The following is a 27,741-nucleotide window of genomic DNA, read 5'->3' on the forward strand; positions in this document are numbered from 1 at the left end:
ATTCTCTAAAAAGTCTTGTCTCACACTCACATGCAACGCAATATATGCCCTTTCTCTGTTCATCTCTTTCAAATTGTGACTGTAGACGAAATTTCTTATGATGGAGAGCAGATTTTTAGATTAATAATGAAAAGAAACCTTCGATCTAGTTGGGAAAGGCTATAATAGACTGTGTGGAACTTATCATTATTTTGCATGGCTCAAAAATTTGATGCACATGCAATAATAATGCTGATCCTCATAAACCCTTCTCCCACTCCCAGTAGTATTAACGTGATCTTATAAGTGATGACCCCCATATTATATCTGTATAATACAATTATTTCATTTACTGATATATACTAACTGTCCGTGTATGTATATTTCTGACCAACTTCTCATTATATCATCCATCATATGACTATTTATCACACACTATATGACCACATGATCTGTTAAATCTTTGGAAATCTATGGCGTGAGTTTCATATAAAGTATTATTGAGAATGTATATATACCGTAAATAATAAAGTATCTTGAAATTAAAACAAAAATGAATCTGAACCTTTTCCATAAAAGGTAAAGTAATCCTATATTTATATGATGATGATTAATTCACGATCATGAGCTAATTATAGTTAAAGCGGGCTTTCTATCTCCTGCGCTTTTTAGTAATATATTAGTATATAAAAAGGACTATAGCATGCGCAAAAAATCCTCTCATCTGGAGGAGAGATCAGATCATGAAGCTAAGCCCACATATATTTGTAATGATTATTGATTATATATATATATATATATATAGATTACCCCCCAAAATACATAATTTCAATTATGCTAAAAATTTATAAGCTACCGAATTTGTCCGAATAATGATAAGCATGATGCAGATAATGTAATGTGAGTTGGAACTAGGATGCATGTAATCATAATCATATCGACATTATGAACGAACCAGCTGACATGGCATTATATAGATGCATATATCTACAAAATGTCGTAAAGCATGGAACGCTAATTATGAAAATGTTTATAATTTAGATAATTATAAAAGTGACTATTTGACGATTGGAGGGTCATAAACTTGACCGGTCCTCTTCTTATTTTTAAGTAATATGTATGTTGAATGTTAGTGATTTTTAGTTCCTAGTTCGTTGAATAGTAAATACTAGTGCAACACTTACTAGATACGAATATTGGAGTGCATGTGACATAGGGATATAGACATTTTATCGGAAATAGTATTTTATTTAAGGACTTGACTAAAAGTTCAATTTGATTGGAGAATAATCATGTCACCGGTATCTAACAGAACATGCACTCTTATCATTAATACTAATAATTCCCATGATTTCAAAATATATATATGGCGACCCTGACCCACCTCATCATTATATATAAATATTTATTTTCAGCTGATGATCATCATCTACATTACTCTGTTCAACATTCTATAGTTCACAAGATATCAAGATCGATCGGCCGGTGAGGCTATAGATCATATGAATGATTGAGTATCATTACGTTAGCACATAAATAGTATATTATATGTATGATCGTAGATCTGCTCATCATATACGTTGGATAGTAATGAATTCAAAACCTCCACATAATTACACCACAACTCCGCTATAATATAACCAGCTTTTTAACAAAATAAAAGAAAGAAAAAAAAAAAAACTGACAGCAGCAGGCAATCGAATTCGAAACACAAAATATATAATCTATTAAGAATTAAGACGTACTTTACAAGAAACTAATAATAATAAAAACCAAAAAGAAAAAGAAAAACATAAAGTATTGAGAAAGAGATTATAGAGCAAGTATTGTATGTGAGTGTGTTAGACAAATATAGTGTTCATATTCATCGGAGCATAAGGGTCAAATACAAGAGAGAGATTAAATTAATATAATACTAAAAGGGTATAAAAAAAAAAAAAGCAAGAGAGTGGTATATATAAAGGAGGCATATGCGGGAGTGATTAAGCATCATCAGCAAGCAGTTATCAGTATATCACTAAAAACAAAACAGTATTCTTTTTTTTTTTTTTTTTCTTTTTCGTTTATAATAATAATACTATCAAGAGCGAGCGAGCGAGCGATGAATATGGGAAGAAAGTCATCGTCTTCTTCTCCTTCTTCCGGGAAATCAGCGAAGAAGGAAGTAGCAAGTGATGAGAAAAGCACGGTCAGATATTTGGGAGTTCGAAGGAGGCCTTGGGGAAGATACGCGGCGGAGATAAGAGACCCTTCGACGAAAGAGAGGCATTGGCTCGGGACCTTCGACACCGCCGAGGAAGCCGCTCTCGCCTACGACCGAGCCGCTCGGTCCATGCGCGGCTCGCGAGGTCGCACCAACTTCGTCTACTCCGACATGCCTCACGGCTCCTCCGTCACCTCCATCGTATCCCCCGAGGACCCTCACGCACAGGATCATCATCGCCATCATCACCATCATCATCACGTGACGATGACGATGCAGAGTAACCAAACGCCGCAAGTACAGCACCAACCGGTGTTGCCTCAGCAGCAACAACAGGCTTCTTCTTCTTCTTCTTCTTATTCTGATCTTCCTCCTTTCCCTTCTTCGGACTTTGATTACTCTAATTTCAACAATAGTAATTACTGCTATGAGGTTGACAATAATGACGATCAAATAATGATGCCCTATGAGTTAGACTATCAGCAATACAGCCCTATGTTCGGCTCTATGCCCTCCGTTTCCGATTCCGACTCCGCCGCCGCTGCTTCTTCTTCTTTTTTCTTCTACTGATTTCTTTCTTTCTTTTTTTGTTTTTTTGTTTTTTGTTTCTTTTTACTATATATATATATATATATAATATGATGTTATGTCAATGTCATTATATAAACTAATATGTTTTCCTTCATTATATGTCTGTATGTATGTATCTATGTGTGATTGTATAAGAGAATGCCTTGTTCCATGTGTTACTGCACTATATAATATATATCAGCATTTTCTTTAAGTTTTCCTTTGTCACATACACGTACACTCTTTTATTTTTTTAATTTATGTTCTTTTTTATTTTGGATTATTTGGGGGTCCCACACATAGAATTCAAGGTTGTCAACTTAATTTCCAATTTTTTTTTTTTGTTGTGAATTTCCATTTTATATGTGACGTCGGAGGGAAGTTTCTTCGAAATTACAGCGATTAATATATGACGACGATGATTATGATAACCAGCATGCGCAGCGTCCTCCTTAATTTTTTAAATTTGATTTTAAAGTACACTAATAAATGTACGGAAAAATGGGTTTGGTTAGTTACGTCCTCCGCGTCTACAACGCGGGTGAATGACTAGAGCTCAAATCCCGATCTGACACGTGGCATCACTTTGTGAGGCCTAGGACCTGGCCGCCTCCTCCGACTGTTACGTACAATACTCTTCCCTTCTCGTTCTGATTTTATCTTATTTTTTAGTTAACTCATATGTCTCTATTTTAGTATTTAATTATTTACTTATAAATACATAATTGTATTAAGAGAGTGAAAAGAGAGAGATAGAGAGAGAGCGAGAGAGGAAAGGAAAAGTGAAGAGTGTGTTTCTCTGTTGTGTTGATTGAGAAGAAGAGTGGCGATTTCGGTTCCGATGGAGGCCGAGTCCGGTGTTCACGCGCCTCCGCGCCGCTCATCGTCTCCTCTGGTTAGGGTTTCTTTGATTCGAATCCACAATTTCAGTTCATTTCAGTTATTTTAGATCGATCGATACAGTTGGAGGATGAAATACTTTTGCAGCTTTCGTCGGCGACTCTGTGGAGGAACGTGATATTGGCGTATCAGAGCTTCGGCGTGGTGTACGGAGACTTGGGAACTTCGCCTCTGTACACCTATTCCAGCACATTCTCCGGCAACATGGATCGACGCGTCACACAGGACTCTGTTTTTGGGGCTTTTTCGTTGATATTTTGGACGCTCACTCTCTTGCCCTTGGTAAAGTACGTCCTGGTTCTCTTGAGCGCCGATGATAACGGTGAAGGTAGGTTATAGTTCCACTAGTAGTAGTAGAAGTAGTAGAACTATTCTAGTTACAATTGTGTCCTCTGCTCAGGCGGTACGTTTGCGCTGTACTCGCTGCTGTGCCGTCACGCCAAGCTGAGTCTGCTTCCGAACCAACAAGCCGCGGACGAAGAGCTGTCAAGCTACAAGTACGGCCCGTCCACGCAATCCTCGTCTCCGTTGAAGAGGTTCCTGGAGAAGCATAAGCTGCTTAGAACCGCCCTGTTGATCGTTGTCTTGTTCGGGGCTTGCATGGTCATCGGAGACGGCGTCCTCACCCCCGCAATCTCAGGTAGCAGAGACATTCCCACTGCTAAATTATATATATACATACGCTATATAGTGTTAATATTATGCGAAAATTTACAACTGAAGTGGGAATTCTTCATAACCTAGGAAAATAGATCCAAACACGAACAAACGAGCCAGCCTTATTTTAGGAAACAAAGAAGAAGCACCAAAACTAAGCCCAATCACTGGAAAAGAACGGATAAAGAGTTAAATATGGAAATCAGAACATATATAATCGTTTTCTGACGATTTTGATCAAGAAGCTTGCTTATTTATGTGCGTGATTTCGGGGCTGCAGTGTTATCGGCGGTGTCGGGGCTCGAAGTGACGGTGAACAAACTGACAGGTGGCTGGCTGGTGTTGCTTGCCTGTGTGATATTGGTGGGGCTGTTTGCGCTGCAGCACTGCGGGACCCACAAAGTCGCCTTTCTATTTGCACCCATCGTCCTCATCTGGCTCTTCTGCATCTTTTCCATCGGCCTCTACAACGTCGTCCGTTGGAACCCTAGAGTTGTCTACGCGTTTTCACCCCATTATATCCTCAGGTTCTTCAACCAAAACGGTAGAGCGGGTTGGATTTCTCTCGGCGGAGTTCTACTCTCTACCACAGGTGTGTTCTGTGTTTTGTTTGTTTCCATACACAACCTTCGTTTTTGTTCAAGTGTCGTTCTTATTCAATTTCGTCCAGGCACCGAGGCTATGTTTGCGGACCTTGGTCATTTCACTGCTACGTCAATAAGGGTGAGCTGACTTTTAACTTTTTCTTCTCGCTGCTGTATTACTTCTATTGTTATATGTATGTGAGATTGATACGGCTACTTTTGCAGCTTGCGTTTGTGTTTGTTGTGTACCCATGCTTGGTGATGCAATACCTTGGCCAGGCTGCGTACATATCTCAAAACCCGACTATGATTGACCACAGTTTCTATAACTCAATACCTGGTTGGTACAAATAAATTTCATCCGGAGCGACCAATCATATCACGCTGCTATAATAATGTTTGTTTTGTGTCTTTGGTGTGGTCTTGCAGGGCCTGTGTTTTGGCCGGTGTTGGTTATAGCCACACTTGCGGCTATTGTTGGGAGTCAGGCTGTGATAACAGCCACTTTCTCGATCGTGAAGCAGTGCCACGCCCTTGGCTGCTTTCCCCGAGTCAAAGTTGTCCACACTTCCAGACATATATACGGCCAGATCTACATCCCCGAAATCAACTGGATTCTTATGATCCTTACACTTTCTATAACCATTGGGTTTCAGGATACAAACTTGATCGGGAACGCTTACGGTGAGTGTTGATCATGATCTCTTCTCTTCTGTTGTTTTTTTATTTATTTATTTATTTTCCCCGGAGATTTTGAATCGAAAATGGTCGTTGGCCGGTTGATTTTCAGGGCTGGCTTGCATGGCTGTGATGTTTGTGACGACGTTCCTGATGGCGCTAGTAATAATCTTCGTGTGGCAGAGGAGCGCGGCGTGGGCCACTGCGTTCCTCGCCTTCTTCTGGTTCATCGAGGGCATTTACCTGTCCGCCGCGTTCATGAAAGTCCCGCAAGGAGGGTGGGTCCCGCTCGCGCTGTCCGTCATATTCATGGTGGTCATGTACGTGTGGCACTACGGGACGAGGAAGAAGTACAACTTCGAGCTCCACAACAAGGTCTCTCTCAAGTGGCTGCTCGGGCTCGGGCCGAGCCTCGGCATCGTGCGCGTGCCCGGGATCGGCCTCATCTACTCCGAGCTCGCGACGGGGGTCCCGTCCATATTCTCCCACTTCGTGACGAACCTCCCCGCGTTCCACAACGTGCTCGTGTTCGTCTGCGTGAAGTCGGTCCCGGTCCCGTACGTCTCTCCCGAGGAACGGTTCCTGATCGGGCGGGTCTGCCCGAGGCCGTACAGGATGTACCGGTGCATCGTGAGGTACGGGTACAAAGACCTTCAGCGGGACGAAGGGGACTTCGAGAACCAGCTGATACAGAGCATCGCCGAGTTCATCCAAATGGAGGCCGTCGAGCCGTCGGGCTCGTCGGAGGGCTCGTCGGTGGACGGAAGGATGGCGGTGGTGAGCACCAGAGCGACCCAGTCGGGGCTGAGCGTCCTCGCCGTGGACGACGGCGATGACGACATCATCGAGTCCGTCGGAACGATCCAGAGCCTGAGGTCGGTGTACGAAGAAGAGAACCCGCAGCAGCTGAGGCGGAGGCACGTGAGGTTCCAGGTGGCGGCGAACCCGAACATGGACTCGGCGGTGAGCGACGAGCTCACGGATCTGGTTCAGGCCAAGGAGGCCGGGGTCGCCTACATCATGGGCCACTCGTACGTCAAGGCTCGAAGGTCGTCGTCGTTTCTGAAGAAAGCCGTGATCGACGTTGCCTATTCATTCCTGCGCAAGAATTGCAGGGGACCCGCCGTGGCCCTCAATATCCCCCACATTAGTTTGATTGAAGTCGGCATGATTTACTACGTCTGACTCAAACTCTTTTTTACTGCTCTTTCTCTCTCTCTTTCTCTTTCTCAATTGCATCACTTTGTGTATAGATGAGTTCGTTTTAACACCAAAACATGAATGATACTGGTTTTCCCTTCCTGCTATGAATGAATAATGAAAAGGGGAAGCGTGATTAGTTGAGTTAGTTTTTCGGGCCATGATAGTGATGAGTTTGACTACCGTTAGTTGATAATAACTTCTTGAATCTTGCCTGCTAGATTTGTAACAGATTATTAAAGAGTATGGACCATGATGTTTTCTACTATAGTAGTCTTCCACTCTTTGACTGAGAAAAAGACTTTTGTGCCGATAATAGAAAAAGAAAAGAAGCTGAGGGACTTAATTGCAAATGTGGAAACTTAAGACCAAAGTGGGGTTTCGTTATTTTTTTTCCCCTCCATCCAGGCCAGAACAGAAAACCACACGAAAAGGAAAAAAAAACACAAAATAAGCTAAAAGGGTGAAGAGAAAAGAGAGGACGAGAGATTCGCCGGAGAAGAAGAAGAAAGGAGGAAGAACCCGGCCGGAGTTCGTCTCTCAGTCAAGGTGAAATCTAATGTCAGAGGCTAAACTTTAAAAAGCGACCAATGAAATTGATCAAGTATTTATAAATAAATAAAAAAAATTTGCGCGTTTGACGCGACCTGACGTGACGTGGACAAACGTTTTTTTTTTAATTGATTTAAAATGGTTGCTTGAATTAGGGTAGAAGCGGCCGCAGGTGATTGCTGGGGTATTTTAATTTGTTGACTGAGGATGCAACACCACAACTTTTGTATTCATTCATTCCTTCTCACGTCTCGGAGCTCACATTCTTTTTTACTTTTTCTTTTTTTTCCTTTTGCAGCAAAACAACAATAATCATGCGCATCTCGCAGCTATTCTTCCATTTATTTTAAATTTAATACGCGTACACGACACCTTACGATACAGTACGTTTGGTTGAAGAAAGAGGAGAGAAAAAAAAAGAGAGGTTGGATTTAGAAGGGCGATCCGAGTCCGGTTCCGATTCCGATTCCGATACCGATTCGGAGATCTGCGAGTTTTGGATGGGCGAGTGGGTGGTGGGAGCTTTCATCAACCTCTTCGGCAGCATTGCCATCAACTTCGGCACAAACCTTCTCAAATTAGGCCACAATGAGGTATCTATTGATCCTCGTCGATTCAATTGTGTCGTTATTTCATATAATATTCTAGCAATAATAATGATAATAATTGAAGAGAGAACGGCTCGGTGGCGGTGATTCGTTGAGGCCAATCTTTCATTTCGCCACATGGAGGCTGGGCATTCTGTTTTTCTTCGTAGGGAATTGCCTCAATTTTATTTCCTTCGCATACGCTGCTCAGGTATGGTCACTCTCTGTCTGTCTTCTGTTGTTATTTTTGTGTGTATGTGTGTAATTGAATATCAAGAATGTGTGTGTGTGTGTGTGTGTGTTTGTGTGTATGTGTTTGTGTATGTGTTGCAGTCTCTTCTTGCCGCCTTGGGATCGATACAATTCATCTCTAACATCGCGTTCGCATATTTCGTATTGAACAAGAGAGTGACCGTTAAGTAAGTTTGTTTGTTTGCTTGTTCGTCTGTGTTTACCGGAACAGAGACAATATCACCTGTGACCTCACTTACTTCGAACATTGTTGATCTTAGGGTAATGTCCGCCACAGCTTTTATCGTTCTAGGAAACGTTTTCCTCGTTGCTTTCGGAAACCATCAATCACCTGGTCGGTACATGCACATTTAACACACATCGTGTTTCTTTTCCATGGCTCAATTCTTGATCTCTTCTCTTCTATTCTCCTTCAGTGTACACCCCGGAGCAGTTGGCCGAGAAGTACAGCAACGTGACCTTTGTTTTCTACTGCGTTCTATTGATCTTTATAGTTGCCGTTCACCACTCCATTTACAGGTACCGTGTCTTCACACTCTTAATTTCCTTCATCCGATAAAAATGCATACTTTACAGTTTCAACTCCGTTTCGGGTGGGGTTTTAGGAGAGGCGAGGCCTTGGTGTCTGTGTCGGGGGGTCATGAGCTCAGACCTTACTGGAATATGCTACTTCCGTTCTCGTACGCCATTGTTTCGGGGGCCGTGGGATCGTGTTCCGTGTTGTTTGCGAAATCGCTCTCGAACATGCTTAGACTGGCCATGTCTACTAATTATCAATTGCACACTTGGTTCACGTACTCGATGCTCCTTTTGTTTCTTAGTACAGCCGGATTCTGGGTAAGCCTTATCTTTTCACTTCTTCTCTAATCAAGTTTTTTTTTTTTTTTTTTTTTTTTTTCTTTCAATTAAATAGCAGCGTTCTCTTGCAGATGGCGAGGTTGAATGAAGGACTGTCGCTGTTTGACGCAATACTCATCGTTCCTATGTTCCAAATTGTTTGGACATTTTTCTCCATTTGTACAGGATTTATTTACTTTCAGGAATATCAGGTCAAACCCTACTCCCATTTTTTTTTTTTTTAACAAACGAACACACGTGCACGGAATGTCGATGCTCACTGCTCATGTATCTTTCCCAGGTTTTGAATGCGCTGAGAACGACAATGTTCATACTTGGAATGGTGTCGGTGTTCACCGGGATCTCGTTGTTGGCACCCGATGAAGCCAGAGGTAGTGTGACTGATCGAGCATTCTTTCCACCCACTTTGTTTGTGTGTTCGAAAGATGACAAAAAGGTTTTTTTTTTTAGGTGGTGAAGGAAAAGAGGGTTCGCCTCTGTCGTCTTTCACGGCTTCGAGCAACTCAAAAGACGTGGACAGGTTCGACGAAGTGTGCTATAGTTTCCAGTCTATGCAAGATTCGTTGTAACCGTGATAATTATGTGCATAGGCTGCTGGTAGTAGCATCGTCTGATGGGGACACCATCGTGCAAGGCCTGCTGATGAAGCTCTCTGACGCGATTGTCAAAGCAAAGGTTCAATTTCTACTTCTTATTGTTCTTCAGATTAAGTCGGGTTTGCCTGAACAGTCGGACAATTTGTCAACTCTTAAATTTGGTGCAGAACGCTTGCGCGTTTTCGCTTGGTTTTGGGGAAGATTCGATCAACGCGTCGGCGGTGCTGGTCATGCCCATGGTGTCGTCCAAGATCACGGGATTTAGAGGGAGCGGCTTTGAACGCTCTGGCTGGACTAAGATCAGCACCACCGACCACGCGGTGCCTCACAGCCCTTGATTTATTTATTTTTTTTATAATTTTTTTTTTATTAATCTTGTATTTTAAACACTGTTTCTTGTGTTGATTTTGCTCCTCCTCGCTGTACATCATCATTTTTTGTTGTTAATGAGTTACATGAAAGAAAGAATGTTCCACTAAGAGTCTAGGACCAAACTCTCTCTCTCTCTCACTCCCTCTATCTGTAAATGTATGTATGTACAAGATATTTGATTTTATATTTCGCTAAAACAAGCAAGAAAAAAGTGTGGGGAAGATCTCTCCAAATGGTATATTTTTTTTCTTTTTCTCGAACTCTCAAAATGGTTGTAGAATCAATTTCTCCTTTATGCAAAAAGTTGCTAAAAGCATAGCTGCACAAATCGTCCCTCTCGATTCCGACCATATCGTTACCGCTAGACATACAGAATGAACCTAATTAAGCAGGTAATCTAAGAAGGTATTATACCGGTTTTGAAGGTTAAATTGGGTAATCTGGCCATAAATGTTAATAAGGTTAAGCAAAGCATAATTTTGCACAATTTAATTTATGGCGTTTCGTATACATATCAAGGAGGGACGACGAAAAGGAATTACGAATGTGATTGAAGGCAGTGTGAAGTAAAAGCGGAGGATAAAAGAAAGAAAGAAAGAAACACAGAAGATGATAAGGAAGCGAAGCAAGAAGAAGGAAATGTGAAATTAGGGAAGCGAAGAGAGAGAGAGAGAATCGATGGAGGAAATGAAAAGGAAAGTTGGGGAGGCAGTGACAGTGCTGAACCACGACACGGACTCGTCCAACCGCGTGGCCGCCAATCAGTGGCTCGTCCACTTCCAAAACACACGCGCCGCCTGGGACGTCGCCACCGCCATTCTCCTCACCGATTCCGCCGCCGACCTCGACGTCCACTTCTTCGCCGCCCAGATTCTCAAGCGCAAGGTAAGTCCGAGCCGACTCTCACTCTCACTCTCACCATCACCATCACCATCACCATCATCATCATCCATGGCCTGTGGCAGATCCAGAACGAGGCCTCGAATCTGGAATCCGCGGCCGTGGAGGCGCTCCTGAACGCGCTCCTGGCGGCGGCGAAGCGGTTCACGGCGGGGCCGCCGCAGCTTCTGACGCAAATCTGCCTGGGGATATCGGCGCTGGCCGGGAAGATGGGGTGGCCGATGGAGCGGCTCTTCTGCGGGCTCCAGGGCAACACGGACGCCAACGTGGCGGTGCTGGAGATGCTGACGGTTCTCCCGGAGGAGGACTCCGGCGACGCGGAGGGGCTGGCGAGGCACGGCGAGGCCGTCATGGAGTTTCTGCTCCAGCAGACGCGCGCGGAGGAGGGCGTGCAGAGGAAGGTTCTCCGGTGCCTTCTGAGCTGGGTCAGGCTCTGCGTCTCCGTGCCAAACGACCTCCTTGACTTTGTCTTCGGCTCTCTCCGAGCCGAGCTGCTCTTCGAGCTCGCCGTCCAAGTGCTCGTCGAGCTCGTCTCCCGCCACGAGGCTCTCCCGCGCCTCCTTCTCCTCCGCGTCCGCTTCCTCATCGACGCCCTTCTCTTCCCCGCCCTCTCCTCCGGCGACCACGACCGAGTCGCCGGCCTCGCCTCACTTCTCTCCGAGATCGGCCAAGCCGTAAAACTCTCTCTCTCTCCCTCAAGCACATACACTACCACTCTTCTCATTCTGCGTGTGTTCTCAGGCTCCGTCGCTGATTGTCGAAGGCAGCGCCGAAGCCCTGGCCCTAGCAGACGCGCTTCTCAGCTGCGTTGCGTTCCCAGCTCTGGACTGGGACATTGCCGATTCGACCCTTCAGTTTTGGTACTCGCACTAATTCACTCACTCCTTCACTTTCAAGCTCTATCGATTTCCTAGTAGTCTCTGGGGCTGTGTTTGGAAAATGATAATATGAAGGAGAATGAAAATTGAATGGGAAGTCATGGAAAATGAGAGGGGAAAGTGAGGAAGTAGACACAAACATGGGTCTCTGCATGTATGAATATGGATTGATTCCATTTTCCACCCAATTTTCCGTGAAATCGACTCATTAGTTATACATTTTAGCTCTTCCTCTCCCTTCTATTTTCCCTCCATCCAAACAACACAAGGAAAAATAGGAGGGATATGATTTTCCTTTCCTCCTATTTTCCGGGTTCCAAACGGACCTGACAATCGTGTCTTTCTCTGCAGGTCGACTCTTGCAGCGTATATCCTTGCGATTGACGACGTTGAGCGCGAGCGTGCTCAGCACATGTTTTTCTCCGTGTATTCGGCGTTGCTCGACGCCCTCTTGTTGCGTCTCCAGGTCCCGCCTTTCTCTATCTTTCTTTCCCGGTTTCAAATTCAATCAACTCAATGATTTCTTTTGTGTGATTTGCAGGTCGATGAAGCCACTTCCAGTGACGACAAAGGACCAACAGAGCTGCCTGATAGCCTCCTACATTTCAGACTTAATCTTGCTGAGCTTTTGGTCGATATTTGTCAGCTCTTAAGATCTGCTCATTTCACCCAAAAGGTGCTTGCTTATACTCTCATATCCGAATATTAGAATTAACATTTGAATATTTATATATATATATATATATATATATATATATATATATATTATGGCGCTGATTTTATATTCAGACTTGTATACATACTTACTGTTTTTGAATACGTAGTCTATGTGTGAGTGTTTCATTATACTGGTTTCTAAAACTGTTTCTAATCTAGGCATTTTCATAGTCAAATGGCTGGCCATGTAATATTTCCTTTTTGAAATGTTGAATGGATCTTTAAATACAGTTCTACTACCCATAGCATGCAGCTTCTGTGAGCTTGTGGTAACTTGTTTGCCAATTCACAAGTAGCCCTAAATTCTTTCGGGGAAAAGGGGGATATTAAGGAGCGTATGATATCGTTTTGAATGGTTGTAAACGTATAATATGTATCTTCTGGGGAAATATTGATTCTCCTTTGAACCATCTTGAATTTTACTGTAGCTTTTATCTGGTGGTTGGACCTCCGTGAGTGTACCTATTCGTTGGAAGGAGGTGGAAGCGAAATTGTTTGTCCTTAATGTGGTGAGTAAAGATTTATTTTCTGATATAGCTTACAGTTATTCATACAATCTTTTAATGATTGAAATTGTTGAGAGTGGATGTATTTTTATCATCCTTTTTTTCTCCTTTTCCGGTTACATTTCTTTGGAACTTTGCTCAGTAGATACACCACTTGGAGCTTGTGATCTGTCGGAGCTTTTTTTCCCCAAGTATATTGGTGTCTATGTCATTGATATACGAAGGTTCCTATTCTAGGTTGCTGAAATAATCTTGCAAGAAGATCAATCTGTTGATTTCTCTATGGTCATGGAATTGGTGAATTTGCTGGCCACTAGGCCATCTGTTGAGCTAAAAGGCTTCATATGCGTTGTATGTGAATACTTCATCCTTTTTTCTCTTTCACGATGTAGACTGTTTCGTCGTTTGAATTGGACAGTGTTATCTGCTTCATTCTGCAACATATCTGAGATGTTTATTTCCTCTTTAGGTTTATAGGTCCCTCGCAGATGTTGTCGGTTCCTATTCAAAGTTTATATCATCAATTCAAATAAATACTCGTCCCTTATTGTAAGTACTTTCTGTTTCTTAATTGATAATTGGATAACTGATTCTTAAATTTTCATTATGTTGACAAAATCTCGGATGTCATTCTGATTTTACTATCGATATATTATTATATTTGAATCTAGAGCCTTTAAGCCTTATTATTTTGTTTTGGGTAGATAGATGTCAATAACCAGTGCGTGTATGTGTACTGATTTTCTACTTTCCAGATTATTTTTTGCTACAGGACTATCGGAACCCGTGTCCTTAAATGCTTGTGCATGTGCGCTGCGCAAAGTTTGTGAAGATGCTTCTTCTGTGATATACGAACCTTCGAATTTGGAGATCTTGATGTGGATAGGAGAGGTGACATTAGTCTTTTTTAATGTATTGTGTATTCAGATGTTTCAGGCTTCCCACTTCTCGAAAAACAATGATTCTTACTGCTCTTAACTGTGGATTCATCTCTTTAGGGTTTGGATAAGAGGCATTTATCATTGGAAGATGAAGAAGAGATTGTCAGTGCCATTACTTTGATCCTTGGCTCTCTTCCTAATAAGGACTTAAAGAACAATACGTTGGCTCGACTGCTATCTTCTAGCTTTGAATCTATTGGGAAACTGGTAAGTTTTTTTTTTTCTACTTGCAGCTTCGTCCTTTTTCTTCGGGCTGCGACGATGATCGTTTGAAAACTAGCCCGAACTGTTCTTCCCCCCTAATACTCAATCGTCTTCGTCAACTTCAGTAATTTCATTAGCATCTTGTGTTCCGATACTTCCAGTAAATCCGAGAGGAATTCTTTTTGCTTCTCACTCATTTTAGAGAGAGATTTTTTTGCGACTAGCTTAAAAAATAATGTTATCTCCTGGTACCTAATGCTGTGGTGCATGAGGTAATAAAAAAAAACATGTGAGAACTCAATTTCACACATGAAACATAGGGTGTAAGAAGACATACATTTTGAAATGACTTAAAAAGAACTTTTAGGGGGATAGTCTAAGTCTGAAGTTTATGGTGTTTCAGGTTGATGGAGACAACAACCACCTGCTGAAACAGAATCCAGCTATTTATACACCAATGTTGAACTCTGCGGCCAGAGGGTTGAACAGGTTCCTATTACTCTAGGACTTGAATGAATTATTTCTTTAATGAGTGCAAATAATAATTTTCGATGAACATTGTTTTCACAAAAAAGCATAAGAATTTGAACTTCATCACCTTTTATGGTATTAGCTGTTGATATTTTGGTCCACTCCTCTTTTTTTTTCTTTTTCTTTTTTATGTTTCCAGTGTCAACTCTGTTTGCTTGATTTTTACAGAATTGGAACTGTATTCAGCCACCTTGCTACAAGCCAGCCTGGCGAATTTGTTTCGGATGATTCAGTACTTTCATTGCTCAGAATATTTTGGCCCATGCTGGAGAAGCTCTTCACTTCTGAACACATGGAGAGTGGAAATGTTTCTGTAGCAGCATGCCGTGCTCTTTCTCTGGCAATTCAATCCTCAGGTATGTATGTATGTTCTCTATAATATGCCAGTCTCAAGTTATGTTGGATTGTATGCTTGTGGATAAATGCGATAGTGGTGAGTATTTGTTTCCTAGTTGTTCCAGGGTAAATTTGATTTTGCTTTGTACATACACTAAAATCTCATTTGGTTACCGTGCAGGTCAGCACTTCGTAACAATACTTCCCAAAGTACTGGATTGCTTATCAACAAACTACATGTCATTTGAAAGTCATGAATGCTTCATAAGAACCGGTAGGCTGTTGATTTGGAAGCTTCATTTGCTTTTTTTAGTGCATGTTGGTTTACTCGTGGTATTGTTTAATGAGGCTGTTTATGGAAAATCATTGCAGCTTCTGTTGTTGTGGAGGAATTCGGCTGCAAAGAGGAGTACGGGGGTGTGTTTGTGACTACATTTGAAAGGTTCACTCATGCAGAGTCAGTCATGGCTCTCAATTCTTCATACATATGTGACCAAGAACCCGATCTTGTGGAGGCTTATTCCAACTTTGCATCGACGTTTGTGCGCTGCTGTCGTAAGGTCTTGTCTAAAGTTGAATTATCTTCCTCATATATCTCCAAGTTCTGAGGCTCTTTTTTTAAACAAGGATTTCATTGCTAAATTTGAGACTCAAAAAATGCGAAGGAAATAAATTGGAGCCCTAGCATTTTCCTTGTCTCGTTTGGAGTGACGAAGGTTCGAGGAAAAACAGTGGAAAACGTGTAACTTAAGAGTGGATTCCATTTTCCTATAAAAATAACGAGGAAAAACAAACTCTAATGGGAGTTTACGTGTGTTTAATTTCAGTTTCCCTTTTACTTGTTTAATTTTCATTTTCCTTTGTTTTTTACTTCAATTTTTCTAGACAAATCCAAACAAGAATGAGAAATATCAGGTAATCTATTTTTGTTATTCCTTCCAATTTTTTCATGATTTCCAAATATAATAAAATAAAGAACTTTGATTTTGAGTCAACTTTTCCTCTCCATTGTCATTTCAGTTGGTAAAAACTAAGCCTTAGACTTGTATTGAGATAGAAAGATTTTCAGTCTGAATGACGAGCCAAGTGATAATGTGATCCAGGAAGTATTGGCTGCGTCGGGTTCTCTTCTCGAGACATCATTCCAAAAGGCTGCGATATGCTGCACGGCCATGCATCGTGGAGCAGCACTTGCAGCAATGTCCTACCTTTCTTGTAAGCCTCATTTTTTTTAATATCAACATATTTGCGGATTTGGTCAAATCTTAGTTCGTGTGAATGCAGGTTTCTTGGAGGTGGGAGTTGGGTGCCTGTTGGATGACGCGAGCGGCATGTCGGAAGGATTGTTTAGTGGGGTGGTGCTTCAGGTGATCTCCCATTGTGGGGAGGGACTTGTCTCAAACCTCGTCTACGCTTTGCTCGGTGTTTCTGCAATGTCTAGGGTAAGAAAGATGAGATGCCTCAATATTAATGTGGTTTTGATGTTCAAGCCCAAGGGCGATTCTTGGGACCTTGTCAGTCCCCTGTTCGATTCTCCCTTGACGCAACAATTGGGGTCACTACCCCGGGGCGCAACAATTGTGGTCACTGGGGTAGTCTCCCAGTCGATAATGTCAGGCCCTCGTGGATTTTTTGTTGGGTCTAACCATGACACCACAATTATAATAGAAACACTGAACCCCAAGAGGTTGGTCTAGTGGTAAGGGCAATTCTTGGGACCTTGTCAGTCCCCATTTCGTTTCTCCCTTGACGCAATAATTGTGGTCACTGGGGTAGTCTCCCAGTCGATAATGTCAGGCCCTCGTGGATTTTTTATTGGGTCTAACCATGACACCACAATTATAATAGCAACATTGAACCCCAAGGGGTTGGTCTAGTGGTAAGGGCGATTCTTGGGACCTTGTCAGTCCCCAGTTCGATTCTCCCTTGATGCAATAATTGTGGTCATTGGGGTAGTCTCCCTGTCGATAATGCCAGTCCCTCGTGAATTTTTTGTTGGGTCTAATAAGGACACCACAATTATAATAGAAACAGTGTGAACCCTAAGAGGTTGGTCTAGTGGTAAGGACAATTCTTGGGACCTTGTACATCCTGGTTCGATTCTCCCTGGACGCAACAATTGGAGCGACTGGGGTAGTCTCACGGTTGATAATGCCAGGGCCTCATGGATTTTAGTCGGGTGTACCCGTACACCACGGTTGTAAAAAAAAAAAAAATAGAAACAATGTGGTTTGATGTCACTTGATTGATCATTTTTCTTTTTGTGTGTGTGAAAACAGGTGCACAAAAGTGCGACAATATTGCAGCAATTGGCGGCGATATGCAGCGTGAGCGCGAGAACGGCGTGGAAGAGCGTGGTGAGGTGGGAATCGTTGCAGGGATGGGTAGAGTCGGCGGTGCACGGCCTTCCGGCGGAATATTTGAAGCAAGGGGAGGCCGTGACTGTGGTGGCGGAGTGGCTGACGGTGCTCGCCACCGCCGCCTCCGACTGCTTCGGGGCTCCAAACTTGTTGCAAGGGAAAGGGGGTCGGCGTCTCAAAAGGATAATCCGGGAATTCGCGGAAAATCACCGCAATGTTCCAAACCTAACATAGCCCTTTTACCTGCTTTCATATTTACATTGTAAAGTCAGTAGTCTCTAGAAGGTTACTTTCACATTTAGATCTTGGTACATAACATATCATTATTCCCAATTCAAACCTAAGCTAGTAGGGGAGAGAGAGAGAGAGAGAGAGAGAGAGAGAGAGAGAGAGAGAGAGAGAGAGAGAGAGAGGTTCCAACTAACCAATTAAGGATGACAAATGTTCCTTTTCTCCCGTATTCTTTCTTGTATTCATTGACGTCCTAGTTTTTGAGTTTCGTGCACCACATAATTTCGACGATGTCCTGCAATAAAATTCCATAAAGAATATTTATTCTTATTATTTTTTTTGTAAGTGTTTGTTGTCATGCTAACTTAACGATTTAAGTAAAGAAATTTGGATCAATTGCGGCGTAATAAAAAGAAGAAAATGGGAGAAAAGGAACCCAACATAGTAAACCGGAATATTGTAAGGCTTCTGTTGGAGCTCAAAAAATGCTAGGGAAAATGAAAATTGAAAATATAAGAAAAATAAAAGTTGAAGGGAGAATAAGAAATTAAATGAAATAAAATTGTGCTTGAAAGTGATTGAAAATGAGAAGAAAAGAAAAGAGCAAACCGAGAAGCTAAGCGCAAACACGAGCTTCACCTTCAAGTGTATAAATTTGGATGAATTCCATCTCCGTTAAATTTTTCACAAAAAATAGAATTCACTAATTCGTTGTACATTTTTTTGCGTACTTTTCTTCCTATTTTGCTATTTCTTGTATTTTTACTCCATCCAAATAACTCGATTTTTCTCGCTCATATTTATCGAGTTCCAATCGGAAATTTTTATGGTGAAGGCAGGTCACGTTACGAGTGGATTAATTGAGATGGAAACTTGCTTTCTCATATTTAATTTTGGATTTTGAATTTAATGCAGTGTTGTGTTGGTCAACATCTTGTATTGCCCAAATCAGCCATTTTTTGAAGAAGAGGGTAGAGAGAGTAACATGCACACATGTAAGTGTAACAGGCTGGCTCAGTGGCTCTTATTAAAAATCAAACTATTGAGTATCTTCTGCAAGGATCTTGGGGTCACTTCCAAAAGATTACATAAACTTATTCTTCAGACACAAATTTTCAACGTTTGATTCCTATAAATCTAAAATAAATATCGTTCCGCTGGTGCAACTCCGACTGTGTAAATATCATCGTCTTAAAAAAATATCATTCTTATTGTGGCTTGGCTGCCTGCACAAGAGATGCAGAAATTATAGAAACTGCAAAATATAATAAAATTAGGAGAAAAAGAAAGCTTCATCTGAACAAACTAGATAGCACTAGGCCAGTCTCTGACGAGATCCGATAGACCCAAGGAACTAAAATCCGAACCAAGACTCGACAACCAAAAACCAATGTTCCTAAAAATAGTCTCCCACAAAGAGTCCAGCGAGAAATCAGCAGCGAGAAATCGACTTGTAGAAGTATGTATAAGGTTACCGTAAACGATTGGGTCAGGAATCAGCAAGGGCGATAAGCTGATCGACGACAGCGGGATCAGCAAGTGTACTTGTGTCTCCGAGTTCATCCAACTGCCGAGCAGCGATTTTCCTCAAAATGCGTCTCATAATCTTTCCACTCCTCGTCTTTGGAAGCCCGGGGGCCCAGTGGATCCTCTCTGGTGCAGCGAAAGCTCCAATCTGAAATATCAACACACACACACACACACACACGATATCACCCACTTCGCCGCCTTGTTTTGATTTATTTTTAATCGCTATATAATTACATGAAGATGTTACCTGGCATACCAACTTTTCAAAAACTTATTAAAGACCTTTTTAATCTCATACAATACGTAATCTTTTAAACTGTACACCGTTATTTTCCTTAATTTTTACAATTAGTTTCACTATTTTTCAAAAAAAGGGTATTTGTGGATGATTTTGGAAATCGGTTTTGGAAGGAGCATAAAAAATAACCGATATATATATGCGGAATTTCTCATTTATGTACCTGCTGTCTAACGGCGAGTACAAGGCTCTTGCGTAGCTCTTCACTGTAAGGAACTCCATCCACAACAGTTACAAAAGCGTAAATCGCTTGCCCTTTGACCTACACACCATTAAAACGTTAAGTCGTAGTTGAGATTCTCAAGGCGGGCATTAGAAACCGAGGGGTCGTTGTAAGTGTTTAGGACTTACGTCATGGTCAAAACCGACAACAGCAGCTTCGGCGCAGTGTGGGTGCGAGACAAGAGCCGACTCTACTTCGGCTGTACCGATACGGTGCCCGCTCACGTTGATGACATCGTCCACTCTTCCCGTGAGCCAGTGATACCCGTCCTTGTCCCTGCCAGGTCAGCACAATCACGATCACGACTTTGATCTTGTTGTCGCATCAGCAAAGGAAACTCGAAAGGAGTCTAGTACTCGCAGAAATGTTTCACCTTCTACAGCCATCTCCGGTGAAATAATAGCCGGGGAATGGTTTAAAGTAAGTGGTTTCGTATCTCTCGTGGTCTCCGTAGAGTGTTCGGAACGCTCCCGGCCACGAGCTTTTTATGCACAGATATCCGCTGCACTCTCCTTTTATCTCAACGCCTTTCTCATCTACTATTACAGCCTGTACTCGTAACACACACAAATCCTGGTTTCAATACCTATACAACCTCGATTGATCTGACAAAAAACAGAATAAGTAATACGTACCTGAACCCCAAAGAAAGGGAAAGTGGCTGAACCGGGCTTCTGAGGCCAAGCACCTGGTATAGGAGTGATCTGCCCACACCACAAAAAAGGGTTTAGGTCGATTGATATAACACATGTTAATCTCAGTTATACGCGATTCATTGTGACGTAAAGGAGTGATTACCATAAAGCCTCCGGTTTCAGTCTGCCACCAAGTGTCAGAGACGGGACACCTGAAATCTCCAACCACATTATAAAACCATCTGTTGAAGCCACACACGGATTGGTTAGACAAGTTTAACGATATGCACGAGTATGATAAAATTCGTCTATTGCTATTTCGATTGGATATATGAGAAACGGAAGTGGTTTTACCTCCATGCACTTGGGTTGATAGGCTCGCCGACACTTCCAAGGATTCGTAAGGATTTCCTCTTGTAGCGAGTGACATACTGCATAGTTGACCATTAATTCCAGTGCGTTCTGAAACGTATCTTAGAGTAACTCGAACAAGTTCGAGTCAAAGATTACCTCATCACCGTCGCGCATCAGGGACCGGACCAATGTTGGTGCAGTGTAAAATATTGTGACATTGTACTTGTCGACAATATCCCAACAGCGCCCAGAATCGGGAAAATTTGGAGCCTGTATGCCAATCATCGTTACCAAAGAAACACTTGTTAATAACTTTATACACAAACAACGTACATGGCTCTCCTAATTTAAAACATTAACCAAATTGCATTTTACAAGAAGCAAATAAGTTCTTTCAAACTCGCATTTTTCATATATTAACCACATTCAACAACCTAGGTGCATATCCTGATAAGGAGATCAGCATTCACACACGTTATGTTTACACTCGCGGCAATATACCATATTCGAATCAGGTAAAATGTCATGTTTGACTCTGTTTTGTCAATACCAAATGAGATATGAGTAAGTCACAAGTAAAGTTACCCCCTTTTTTGTTTTTCTTTTTTCAAAAGAAACAAAATTTTTTTTTAAGTAAAGTTACCCCTTCAAAAACAACAACAGTGGCTCCGTTGAGCAGAGGCCCATAGCTGACATAGCTGTGGCCCGTAATCCAACCACAGTCCGCCGTACACCTGAAGAAGGAAATAAAAAGAGGGATGTTGAGCAATGAAACGCTTCTCTGATTTAGAACCAAAGTTGCAGAGAATAAGCTGACCAGTATACATCGGCAGGTTTATAATCAAATGCATATTTAAATGTTGTCGCAGTGTACACCATGTACCCTCCAGTTGTATGTAGAACACCCTTCACACACACACAAAAACACAGAAAAAAAAATGAGATTGAAAATCAAGGGTATTGGGAAAAGAAAGAAAGTTCTAACAAACATTCCGAACCACAACCTTGGGTTTTCCTGTACTCCCGCTGGTGTACAGAAGAAACAGTGGATCCTCGGCATCAACCCACTCTACCTCGCACTTAGTCGCGTGTTTCGGAACCACGTCCTGCACCCAAAAAAAAAAAGCATCGTCGATCCATGACTTCATCGACTATTTAATTCATACCATCACACATATTATTCGAAAATCAGCGTCTAACTAACCTGCCACCACACATCTCTGCCGTCTTCCCACTTGGTATCGCCCCTCGCCATTGCAGCTTGATTTTCGTAGACTAGGCACGTGCCTGCAATTTCAGGGCAGTTTGGTAATGTTCAAATGAGGAAATGCCAATAATAGTGATTTAGTTAAAAGAATCGAACCTACCCACTGAGAAACCGTTTTTGGCTGATTGGACGAGCGCAGCATCAACTATCTGTTTGAGGTTAAGGATCTTGAGACCTCTTTTGACAGCGTTGCACGTGATGACAAGCTTTGGCTTGCAGTCCAGGATTCTCTGGGCCAGAGACTCGGAAGAAAAGCCAGCGAAAACAACCTGCACGAAAAGGAAAAAAAAAAAGAAAAAAAGAACATCTTATTATGCTGTGGCATTACATTGCACATGGTTTTGAGTCCGAGAGAATAAAAGGGGCGTACAGAATGAACAGCGCCGATGCGAGCGCAAGCAAGCATTGTGATGGGAAGTTCCATAAGCATGGGCAGGTAAACAATGACTGTGTCGCCCTTTCCAACGCCCATCTCTTTCAAATAGTTTGCCAGCTGTACAACAACAAGAAGAAGATAATCCCATGAGTACTTTTGTAAATGGTAACATGACATATATATCTGTACAGAGAGAGAGAGAGAGAGAGGTGACCTGGGAGACTTGAGAGAGAAGCTGTGAGTAAGTCAAGGAGTCATGTGAACCGGGGTCGTTGGGTTCCCAGTAAAGAGCGATCTTATCGCCAAGTCCGGCGTCGATGTTACTGTCCAAGCAGTTGTAGGAAATGTTGGTGAGCCCACCCTTGAACCACTGCCACGCAGACACACACACAGAGTCAGAGACGAGGAGTTTATTTTGTAGTTCTATGCACACAAACATGTTAAGAAAAAGAAAAAAAAACATACTTGAATGTCGATCGTGCCTTTGTTGACGTCTAGATTTTGGGAACACACATTCTGGTCGGACCATCTGCGTTGCCAGTGGAACTGGGCCGCAAAATCCGACCAGAATCCGGCTGGATCCTCGACGGATCTCCGATACATCTCCAGGTACTGTTGAAAGATTCAAAATTTAGAACACTCATATATATATATATATATACGCATAGAATGTTTGATCAGTGGAGGAAGAAATGAAAGAGCGAGATGTTGACCTTGTCCGTGGAGGGGACGAGAGCCTGAGTGCATAATTGTTGGCTGGGAGAGACGATGACGTGGTTCTCGTCGGCCGGCGACTCTCCCAAGACGACGGAGGAAGAAGACGGAGAAGCCATGTGAGCTTTCGATACGTTGATGTTGTTTTTAAATTGATACCAACGGAGGTTGAGCTTATTATTATTATTATTCTTCTTATATAAAGAGGAGGCAAATGAAAATTGGGCCCTCGAGCAGTGACTCTGACTCTGACTTTCAATTCCCAAATACAAACGCGATCCCATTTCTTTTAATTTATATTGAGAAAAAAATGGAATAAAAATAATTAATTTAAGAGGGAGACATAGGGCACGCCAGTCTGTATACTATATACTATATACAATAAATAGTCAGATAAGATTAAGCTTCCTCTTTAATTTATCATCAAACACTTACACGACTCGGCTCTCTAGTCATGTGGCTCCACCGTATTAATAGGAACAGCAAATCGTAGAGTATCCCGGAATATGAATATGAATATGAATATGATGAATTGATGACTACGAGGATATAAGACTTTGAGAGAAGATAGAGCCAGTCAGTTACGTTATTATTGGGCTTGGGTTGAGTGAAGAAGAAAGGAAAAAGACTTTTTAACAAAATATATAGATATATTTTTATTTTGCTTCTTTATCTATTCATTTATTACTCTCGCTCTCATTTATATTCTAGGATAAGAGAAACGACACCGTTTGGGTGTCTATCGCTCTCCCTCGTAGTCAATAAATAAAAGATAAAGAGGAAAGAACAAACCCTAATTTGGAGTTCATCAGAAGCTCAGAACCAGAATTAGAAGCAGAATCAGAATTCAGGCGAAATGGGTGGTGGTGGTGGTGGTGGTGGAGAGAGCGGCGATGGGAAGGAAGACGGCTGGGACGAGCAGCAGAAGCGGTCGGAGATATACACGTACGAGGCGGCGTGGCCGATCTACGCCATGAACTGGAGCGTCCGGCGAGACAAGAAGTACCGCCTCGCCATCGCCAGCCTCCTCGAGCGGTGGCCGAACCGCCTCGAGATCGTTCAGCTCCACGAATCCACCGGCGAGATCCGCTCCGATCCCCGCCTCTCCTTCGAGCACCCTTACCCTCCGACCAAGGCCATCTTCGTCCCCGACAAGGACTGTCAGAAGCCCGACCTCCTCGCCACCACCAGCGACTACCTCCGCATCTGGAAAATCGACGACGAAGACGACGGCCATGAAGACGAAGACGACGACGACGAAGAAGAAGAGGAAGAACAAGAAGAAGAAGAAGAAAAAGGAGAGAAGAATAAGAAGAAGAATAAGAAGACGAAGAAGAAGAAGAGGAAGAAGAGCATCAGCACCAGCGGAAGCAGCAGCAACGACGGCAATGGCGGCGGCGGTTCCGGGGTGAGCCTGCGCTGCGTCCTGAACGGGAACAAGAACAGCGAGTTCTGCGGACCGTTGACCTCGTTCGACTGGAACGAGGCCGAGCCGCGGCGGATCGGAACCTCGAGCATCGACACGACGTGCACGATCTGGGACGTGGAGCGAGAGTGCGTGGACACGCAGCTGATCGCGCACGAGAAGGAGGTCTACGACATCGCCTGGGGCGGGGTCGGGGTGTTCGCGTCCGTCTCCGGCGACGGCTCGGTCCGCGTCTTCGATCTGAGGGACAAGGAACACTCGACGATCATCTACGAGACCTCGTCGGAGACCCCGCTCGTGAGGCTGGGCTGGAACAAGCAGGACCCGAGGTACATGGCCACCGTGATCATGGAGTCCCCCAAAGTGGTGGTCCTCGACATCCGCTTCCCCACCCTGCCCGTGGTGGAGCTCCACCGCCACCACTCCTCCGTCAACGCCCTCGCGTGGGCCCCGCACTCGTCGTGCCACATCTGCACCGCCGCCGACGACTCCCAGGCCCTCATTTGGGACCTCTCGTCCATGGCTCAGCCGCTCGACGGCGGCCTCGACCCCATCTTGGCTTACACCGCCGCCTCCGAGATCGACCAGCTTCACTGGTCCTCGTCCCACCCCGACTGGGTCGCCATTGCCTTCTCCTCCAAGCTCCAGATTCTTAGGGTCTAGAAACCCCCCACTTTAATTCCTTTCTTAATCCCTTGTATTATTACGTGTAACCCTGATCACAATAAGTATAAAATGAGTGTTCTTTTCCTTGGTAATTCTACTCTTTATTCATTTTAATTTAGTTATACCGTCCACAAGGCTGAGGTTAAAATTGAAAAAGGAAGGAAAAGAGAGTTGGGAACAGTCGAGTAAATGTTGTGTTGGTAATAATAGAATGAATAGAATCCACTCACACGAGAAGAGAAAGAAAGAAAAGAGATAGAATTAGGAGGAATAAGCCACGACCATTCATTTTCCATCCGTAATCTCATCCATATGTGACAATGTCTGGCTACAAATCGAGTTCGAGACAGATATAATATATATAGGCACCACACTCACTACATCGCTTCCTTGCTCACTACACCAACCAATCATGGCTTCGGCTGCTATGCTCTCTGTCCAGGTACTGATTCTCACTCCCATCTCTCGTCTTTTCTCTTGTCTTTCTCTCTCTCTCTCTTACATTGTGATTCGGTTGCAGGCCAATGGCAAGGCCTTCTCCGACTTCTCGGGCCTCCGCAACTCCGCCCTCTCGTTCAGCGCCGGCAAGCCCTGCTCCGACGACTTTGTCTCCTTCGTTTCCTTCCAGACATCTGCGGTGAGTCGGCTTATACCCAATGTTCTAGCTTATATATAGCTCCCACTCGTTCGCTCGCGCGCTCAATTGCGATTCTTTTTTTTATCGAGTAAAGATAGGACACGGCGGAGGGTACAGGAAGGAAATGAGCTCGGCGAAGCTGAAAGTGGCGATCAACGGGTTCGGGAGGATCGGGAGGAACTTCCTGAGGTGCTGGCACGGGCGCAAGGACTCCCCTCTGGAAGTGATCGCCATCAACGACAGCGGCGGCGTCAAGCAAGCCTCCCACCTCCTCAAGTACGACTCCACCCTCGGCATCTTCGACGCTGACGTCCAGCCCGTCGGCACCAACGCCATCTCCGTCGACGGAAAACTCATCAAGGTCGTCTCCGACCGCAACCCCCTCAACCTCCCTTGGAAGTAAGCAAACCCCGCTCAGTCTTTTAACCATTTCAAACAGTTAAAATAGTCATAAAGATGACGTGACATTCCTGATTCGTCCTTTCATTTAAATAAAATGGTTGAGTATATACGAAACGTTGACTATATAGTAATGTGAAATTGTAAATATGATTATATTCTTAATGGACCCAATGAAATATTCCTGACTTGCCCTTTCATTTAAATAAAATGGTTGACTATATACGAAACGTTGACTATACAGCAACATGAAACTGTAAATATGACTATATTCTTAATGGTCCCAATGAAATATAATGCGCGCATAACAGGGAGATGGGGATCGACATTGTGATCGAGGGCACGGGGGTGTTTGTGGACCGGGACGGGGCGGGGAAGCACATAACGGCGGGGGCGAAGAAGGTGCTGATAACGGCGCCGGGGAAAGGGGACATCCCGACGTACGTGGTGGGGGTGAACGCCGAGCTGTACGACCACGACGAGCCGATCATCAGCAACGCGTCGTGCACCACCAACTGCCTCGCCCCGTTCGTCAAGGTCCTGGACCAGAAGTTCGGGATCATAAAGGGGACGATGACGACCACGCACTCGTACACCGGCGACCAGCGCCTCCTCGACGCCAGCCACCGCGATCTCCGCCGGGCCCGCGCCGCCGCCCTCAACATCGTGCCCACCTCCACCGGGGCCGCCAAGGCCGTCGCCCTCGTGCTCCCCAACCTCAAGGGCAAGCTCAACGGGATCGCCCTCCGCGTCCCGACCCCGAACGTCTCCGTGGTCGACCTCGTGGTCCAGGTCACCAAGAAGACTTTCGCCGAGGAGGTCAACGCCGCCTTCAGGGACAGCGCCGCCAACGAGCTCCAAGGGATCCTGGCCGTGTGCGACGAGCCGCTCGTCTCCGTGGACTTCAGGTGCTCCGACGTGTCGTCCACCGTCGACTCGTCCCTCACCATGGTCATGGGCGACGACATGGTCAAGGTCATCGCCTGGTACGACAACGAGTGGGGTTACTCTCAGCGCGTCGTTGATTTGGCCCACATCGTCGCCGACCAATGGAAATGATGAGCTCTACTCATTCTTTTTCTTTTTCTTTTTTTTTTATATAATTTATTGTTATTATTCCTTTCTTTTTCTTGTAATCCCCTCTCTCTTCTTTCTTGCTCCTCTAATAATAACACTTGTTTTTTTCTATAATATAAGCATATATATATATGCAGCCACACACTTGTTTAGTGTGGACATCTGTAGACAATTCAACCGGATTAATAATCATCTTTGTATTGCGGATTACACACCTTATTTACATAGTACTCCATTGACCACGACCAACTTTTTAAGGGGAATAATATAAATTAGTGTATCGTGGGTGGAATGCAACTTTAATTCAAAGATCAGGTCAATAGCGACGGATCTTAGACTGTATAGATTATCTTGAGAGTCATACCAAATGAGACGTTGATAATGGTTGACTACCATGGGATTGCCTGTTCTCCGTTAATCGATAATGTCGTTTTTTTAGATACCACTTAGAACACACGTGGTGGCGAAGATGAATTGACCTTAAATAGATAATGTACTGTGTTAGTTATTAAGAAAAGTTCTCAAGAACACATGAAGGTGCTTATAA

General features: G+C 43.5%; 7 protein-coding genes across 9 annotated transcripts; 6 read left to right on the top strand and 1 right to left on the bottom strand.

Moving 5' to 3' along the window:
* The first annotated feature begins 1,851 nt into the window (after nt 1-1,851).
* On the top strand, nt 1,852-3,301 carry LOC149406487 (uncharacterized). The gene is made up of 2 exons (XM_089613922.1): nt 1,852-2,679; nt 3,268-3,301. Exons 1-2 carry the CDS (start codon nt 2,081-2,083, stop codon nt 3,299-3,301), a joined length of 633 nt encoding a protein of 210 aa, XP_089470048.1. The 5' UTR covers nt 1,852-2,080.
* A 10-nt stretch (nt 3,302-3,311) lies between these two features.
* Nucleotides 3,312-6,917, top strand: KUP3 (K+ uptake transporter 3). Its single transcript, XM_089607045.1, has 8 exons — nt 3,312-3,647; nt 3,740-3,980; nt 4,053-4,292; nt 4,590-4,901; nt 4,980-5,032; nt 5,119-5,233; nt 5,323-5,577; nt 5,684-6,917. The coding sequence occupies exons 1-8, from the start codon at nt 3,594-3,596 to the stop codon at nt 6,754-6,756; spliced, it is 2,343 nt and encodes a 780-aa protein (XP_089463171.1). The 5' UTR covers nt 3,312-3,593; the 3' UTR covers nt 6,757-6,917.
* A 129-nt stretch (nt 6,918-7,046) lies between these two features.
* On the top strand, nt 7,047-10,223 carry LOC149406489 (magnesium transporter, putative (DUF803)). Its single transcript, XM_089607058.1, has 12 exons — nt 7,047-7,320; nt 7,622-7,916; nt 7,996-8,121; nt 8,244-8,329; nt 8,423-8,496; nt 8,579-8,681; nt 8,768-8,999; nt 9,092-9,211; nt 9,301-9,391; nt 9,471-9,540; nt 9,611-9,695; nt 9,784-10,223. Exons 2-12 carry the CDS (start codon nt 7,824-7,826, stop codon nt 9,952-9,954), a joined length of 1,251 nt encoding a protein of 416 aa, XP_089463184.1. The 5' UTR covers nt 7,047-7,320; nt 7,622-7,823; the 3' UTR covers nt 9,955-10,223.
* Nucleotides 10,224-10,247: 24 nt separating this feature from the next.
* Nucleotides 10,248-17,759, top strand: LOC149406490 (ARM repeat superfamily protein). Of its 3 annotated transcripts, none has more exons than XM_089607024.1 (18): nt 10,248-10,393; nt 10,508-10,873; nt 10,954-11,562; nt 11,630-11,748; nt 12,118-12,232; nt 12,308-12,442; nt 12,912-12,992; nt 13,227-13,340; nt 13,459-13,538; nt 13,745-13,880; nt 13,988-14,137; nt 14,538-14,623; nt 14,834-15,021; nt 15,183-15,275; nt 15,374-15,561; nt 16,105-16,216; nt 16,286-16,443; nt 17,281-17,759. In XM_089607024.1, the coding sequence occupies exons 2-18, from the start codon at nt 10,667-10,669 to the stop codon at nt 17,593-17,595; spliced, it is 2,886 nt and encodes a 961-aa protein (XP_089463150.1). In that variant the 5' UTR covers nt 10,248-10,393; nt 10,508-10,666; the 3' UTR covers nt 17,596-17,759. The 3 variants fall into 3 exon arrangements, with proteins under 3 accessions (XP_089463150.1, XP_089463145.1, XP_089463160.1); XM_089607019.1 differs by having other exon boundaries at nt 10,248-10,380; XM_089607034.1 differs by lacking the exons at nt 10,248-10,393; nt 13,227-13,340 and having other exon boundaries at nt 10,428-10,873.
* An 829-nt stretch (nt 17,760-18,588) lies between these two features.
* ACS (acetyl-CoA synthetase) lies at nt 18,589-23,561 on the bottom strand. The gene is made up of 18 exons (XM_089607080.1): nt 22,989-23,561; nt 22,741-22,887; nt 22,490-22,645; nt 22,270-22,392; nt 22,000-22,168; nt 21,837-21,919; nt 21,637-21,738; nt 21,450-21,538; nt 21,276-21,366; nt 20,789-20,902; nt 20,633-20,709; nt 20,442-20,520; nt 20,279-20,347; nt 20,017-20,192; nt 19,772-19,919; nt 19,584-19,682; nt 19,068-19,267; nt 18,589-18,818 (listed from the first exon to the last, which is right to left on the bottom strand). The coding sequence occupies exons 1-17, from the start codon at nt 23,271-23,273 to the stop codon at nt 19,082-19,084; spliced, it is 2,193 nt and encodes a 730-aa protein (XP_089463206.1). The 5' UTR covers nt 23,274-23,561; the 3' UTR covers nt 18,589-18,818; nt 19,068-19,081.
* Nucleotides 23,562-23,704: 143 nt separating this feature from the next.
* Nucleotides 23,705-25,187, top strand: ATAN11 (Transducin/WD40 repeat-like superfamily protein). The gene has a single exon (XM_089607122.1). The coding sequence runs from the start codon at nt 23,846-23,848 to the stop codon at nt 25,076-25,078; it is 1,233 nt and encodes a 410-aa protein (XP_089463248.1). The 5' UTR covers nt 23,705-23,845; the 3' UTR covers nt 25,079-25,187.
* Nucleotides 25,188-25,351: 164 nt separating this feature from the next.
* Nucleotides 25,352-27,404, top strand: GAPA-2 (glyceraldehyde 3-phosphate dehydrogenase A subunit 2). The gene is made up of 4 exons (XM_089607135.1): nt 25,352-25,523; nt 25,602-25,718; nt 25,813-26,117; nt 26,429-27,404. The coding sequence occupies exons 1-4, from the start codon at nt 25,494-25,496 to the stop codon at nt 27,174-27,176; spliced, it is 1,200 nt and encodes a 399-aa protein (XP_089463261.1). The 5' UTR covers nt 25,352-25,493; the 3' UTR covers nt 27,177-27,404.
* The last annotated feature ends 337 nt before the right edge of the window (nt 27,405-27,741 follow it).

Source organism: Urtica dioica, chromosome 1 (genome assembly GCF_054948205.1).
Source record: "Urtica dioica subsp. dioica isolate 48M chromosome 1, U.dioica_male_clone48M_v1_H2, whole genome shotgun sequence".
In the NCBI taxonomy this organism is placed as follows: Eukaryota; Viridiplantae; Streptophyta; class Magnoliopsida; order Rosales; family Urticaceae; genus Urtica; species Urtica dioica.

What these genes read in the sequence shown, in the direction of transcription:
- KUP3 (XM_089607045.1), top strand. Translation starts at nt 3,594, where the DNA reads ATGGAGGCCGAGTCCGGTGTTCACGCGCCTCCGCGCCGCTCATCGTCT. An exon ending in CGCCGATGATAACGGTGAAG is followed by an intron (nt 3,981 to 4,052) that starts GTAGGTTATAGT and finishes TCCTCTGCTCAG; the next exon opens with GCGGTACGTTTGCGCTGTAC. An exon ending in CTTGATCGGGAACGCTTACG is followed by an intron (nt 5,578 to 5,683) that starts GTGAGTGTTGAT and finishes GTTGATTTTCAG; the next exon opens with GGCTGGCTTGCATGGCTGTG.
- ATAN11 (XM_089607122.1), top strand. Translation starts at nt 23,846, where the DNA reads ATGGGTGGTGGTGGTGGTGGTGGTGGAGAGAGCGGCGATGGGAAGGAA.
- LOC149406489 (XM_089607058.1), top strand. Translation starts at nt 7,824, where the DNA reads ATGGGCGAGTGGGTGGTGGGAGCTTTCATCAACCTCTTCGGCAGCATT. An exon ending in CCTTCGCATACGCTGCTCAG is followed by an intron (nt 8,122 to 8,243) that starts GTATGGTCACTC and finishes TATGTGTTGCAG; the next exon opens with TCTCTTCTTGCCGCCTTGGG. An exon ending in AACTCAAAAGACGTGGACAG is followed by an intron (nt 9,541 to 9,610) that starts GTTCGACGAAGT and finishes TTATGTGCATAG; the next exon opens with GCTGCTGGTAGTAGCATCGT.
- LOC149406487 (XM_089613922.1), top strand. Translation starts at nt 2,081, where the DNA reads ATGAATATGGGAAGAAAGTCATCGTCTTCTTCTCCTTCTTCCGGGAAA. An exon ending in TATCAGCAATACAGCCCTAT is followed by an intron (nt 2,680 to 3,267) that starts GTTCGGCTCTAT and finishes GGGTTTGGTTAG; the next exon opens with TTACGTCCTCCGCGTCTACA.
- ACS (XM_089607080.1), bottom strand. Translation starts at nt 23,273, where the DNA reads ATGGGATCGCGTTTGTATTTGGGAATTGAAAGTCAGAGTCAGAGTCAC. An exon ending in GCAGAGATGTGTGGTGGCAG is followed by an intron (nt 21,739 to 21,836) that starts GTTAGTTAGACG and finishes TTTTGGGTGCAG; the next exon opens with GACGTGGTTCCGAAACACGC. An exon ending in ATCAACCCAAGTGCATGGAG is followed by an intron (nt 20,521 to 20,632) that starts GTAAAACCACTT and finishes TGGCTTCAACAG; the next exon opens with ATGGTTTTATAATGTGGTTG.
- GAPA-2 (XM_089607135.1), top strand. Translation starts at nt 25,494, where the DNA reads ATGGCTTCGGCTGCTATGCTCTCTGTCCAG. An exon ending in TTTCCTTCCAGACATCTGCG is followed by an intron (nt 25,719 to 25,812) that starts GTGAGTCGGCTT and finishes TATCGAGTAAAG; the next exon opens with ATAGGACACGGCGGAGGGTA. An exon ending in CCCCTCAACCTCCCTTGGAA is followed by an intron (nt 26,118 to 26,428) that starts GTAAGCAAACCC and finishes CGCGCATAACAG; the next exon opens with GGAGATGGGGATCGACATTG.
- LOC149406490 (XM_089607024.1), top strand. Translation starts at nt 10,667, where the DNA reads ATGGAGGAAATGAAAAGGAAAGTTGGGGAGGCAGTGACAGTGCTGAAC. An exon ending in CCCTCTTGTTGCGTCTCCAG is followed by an intron (nt 12,233 to 12,307) that starts GTCCCGCCTTTC and finishes TGTGATTTGCAG; the next exon opens with GTCGATGAAGCCACTTCCAG. An exon ending in TAAAAGGCTTCATATGCGTT is followed by an intron (nt 13,341 to 13,458) that starts GTATGTGAATAC and finishes TTTCCTCTTTAG; the next exon opens with GTTTATAGGTCCCTCGCAGA.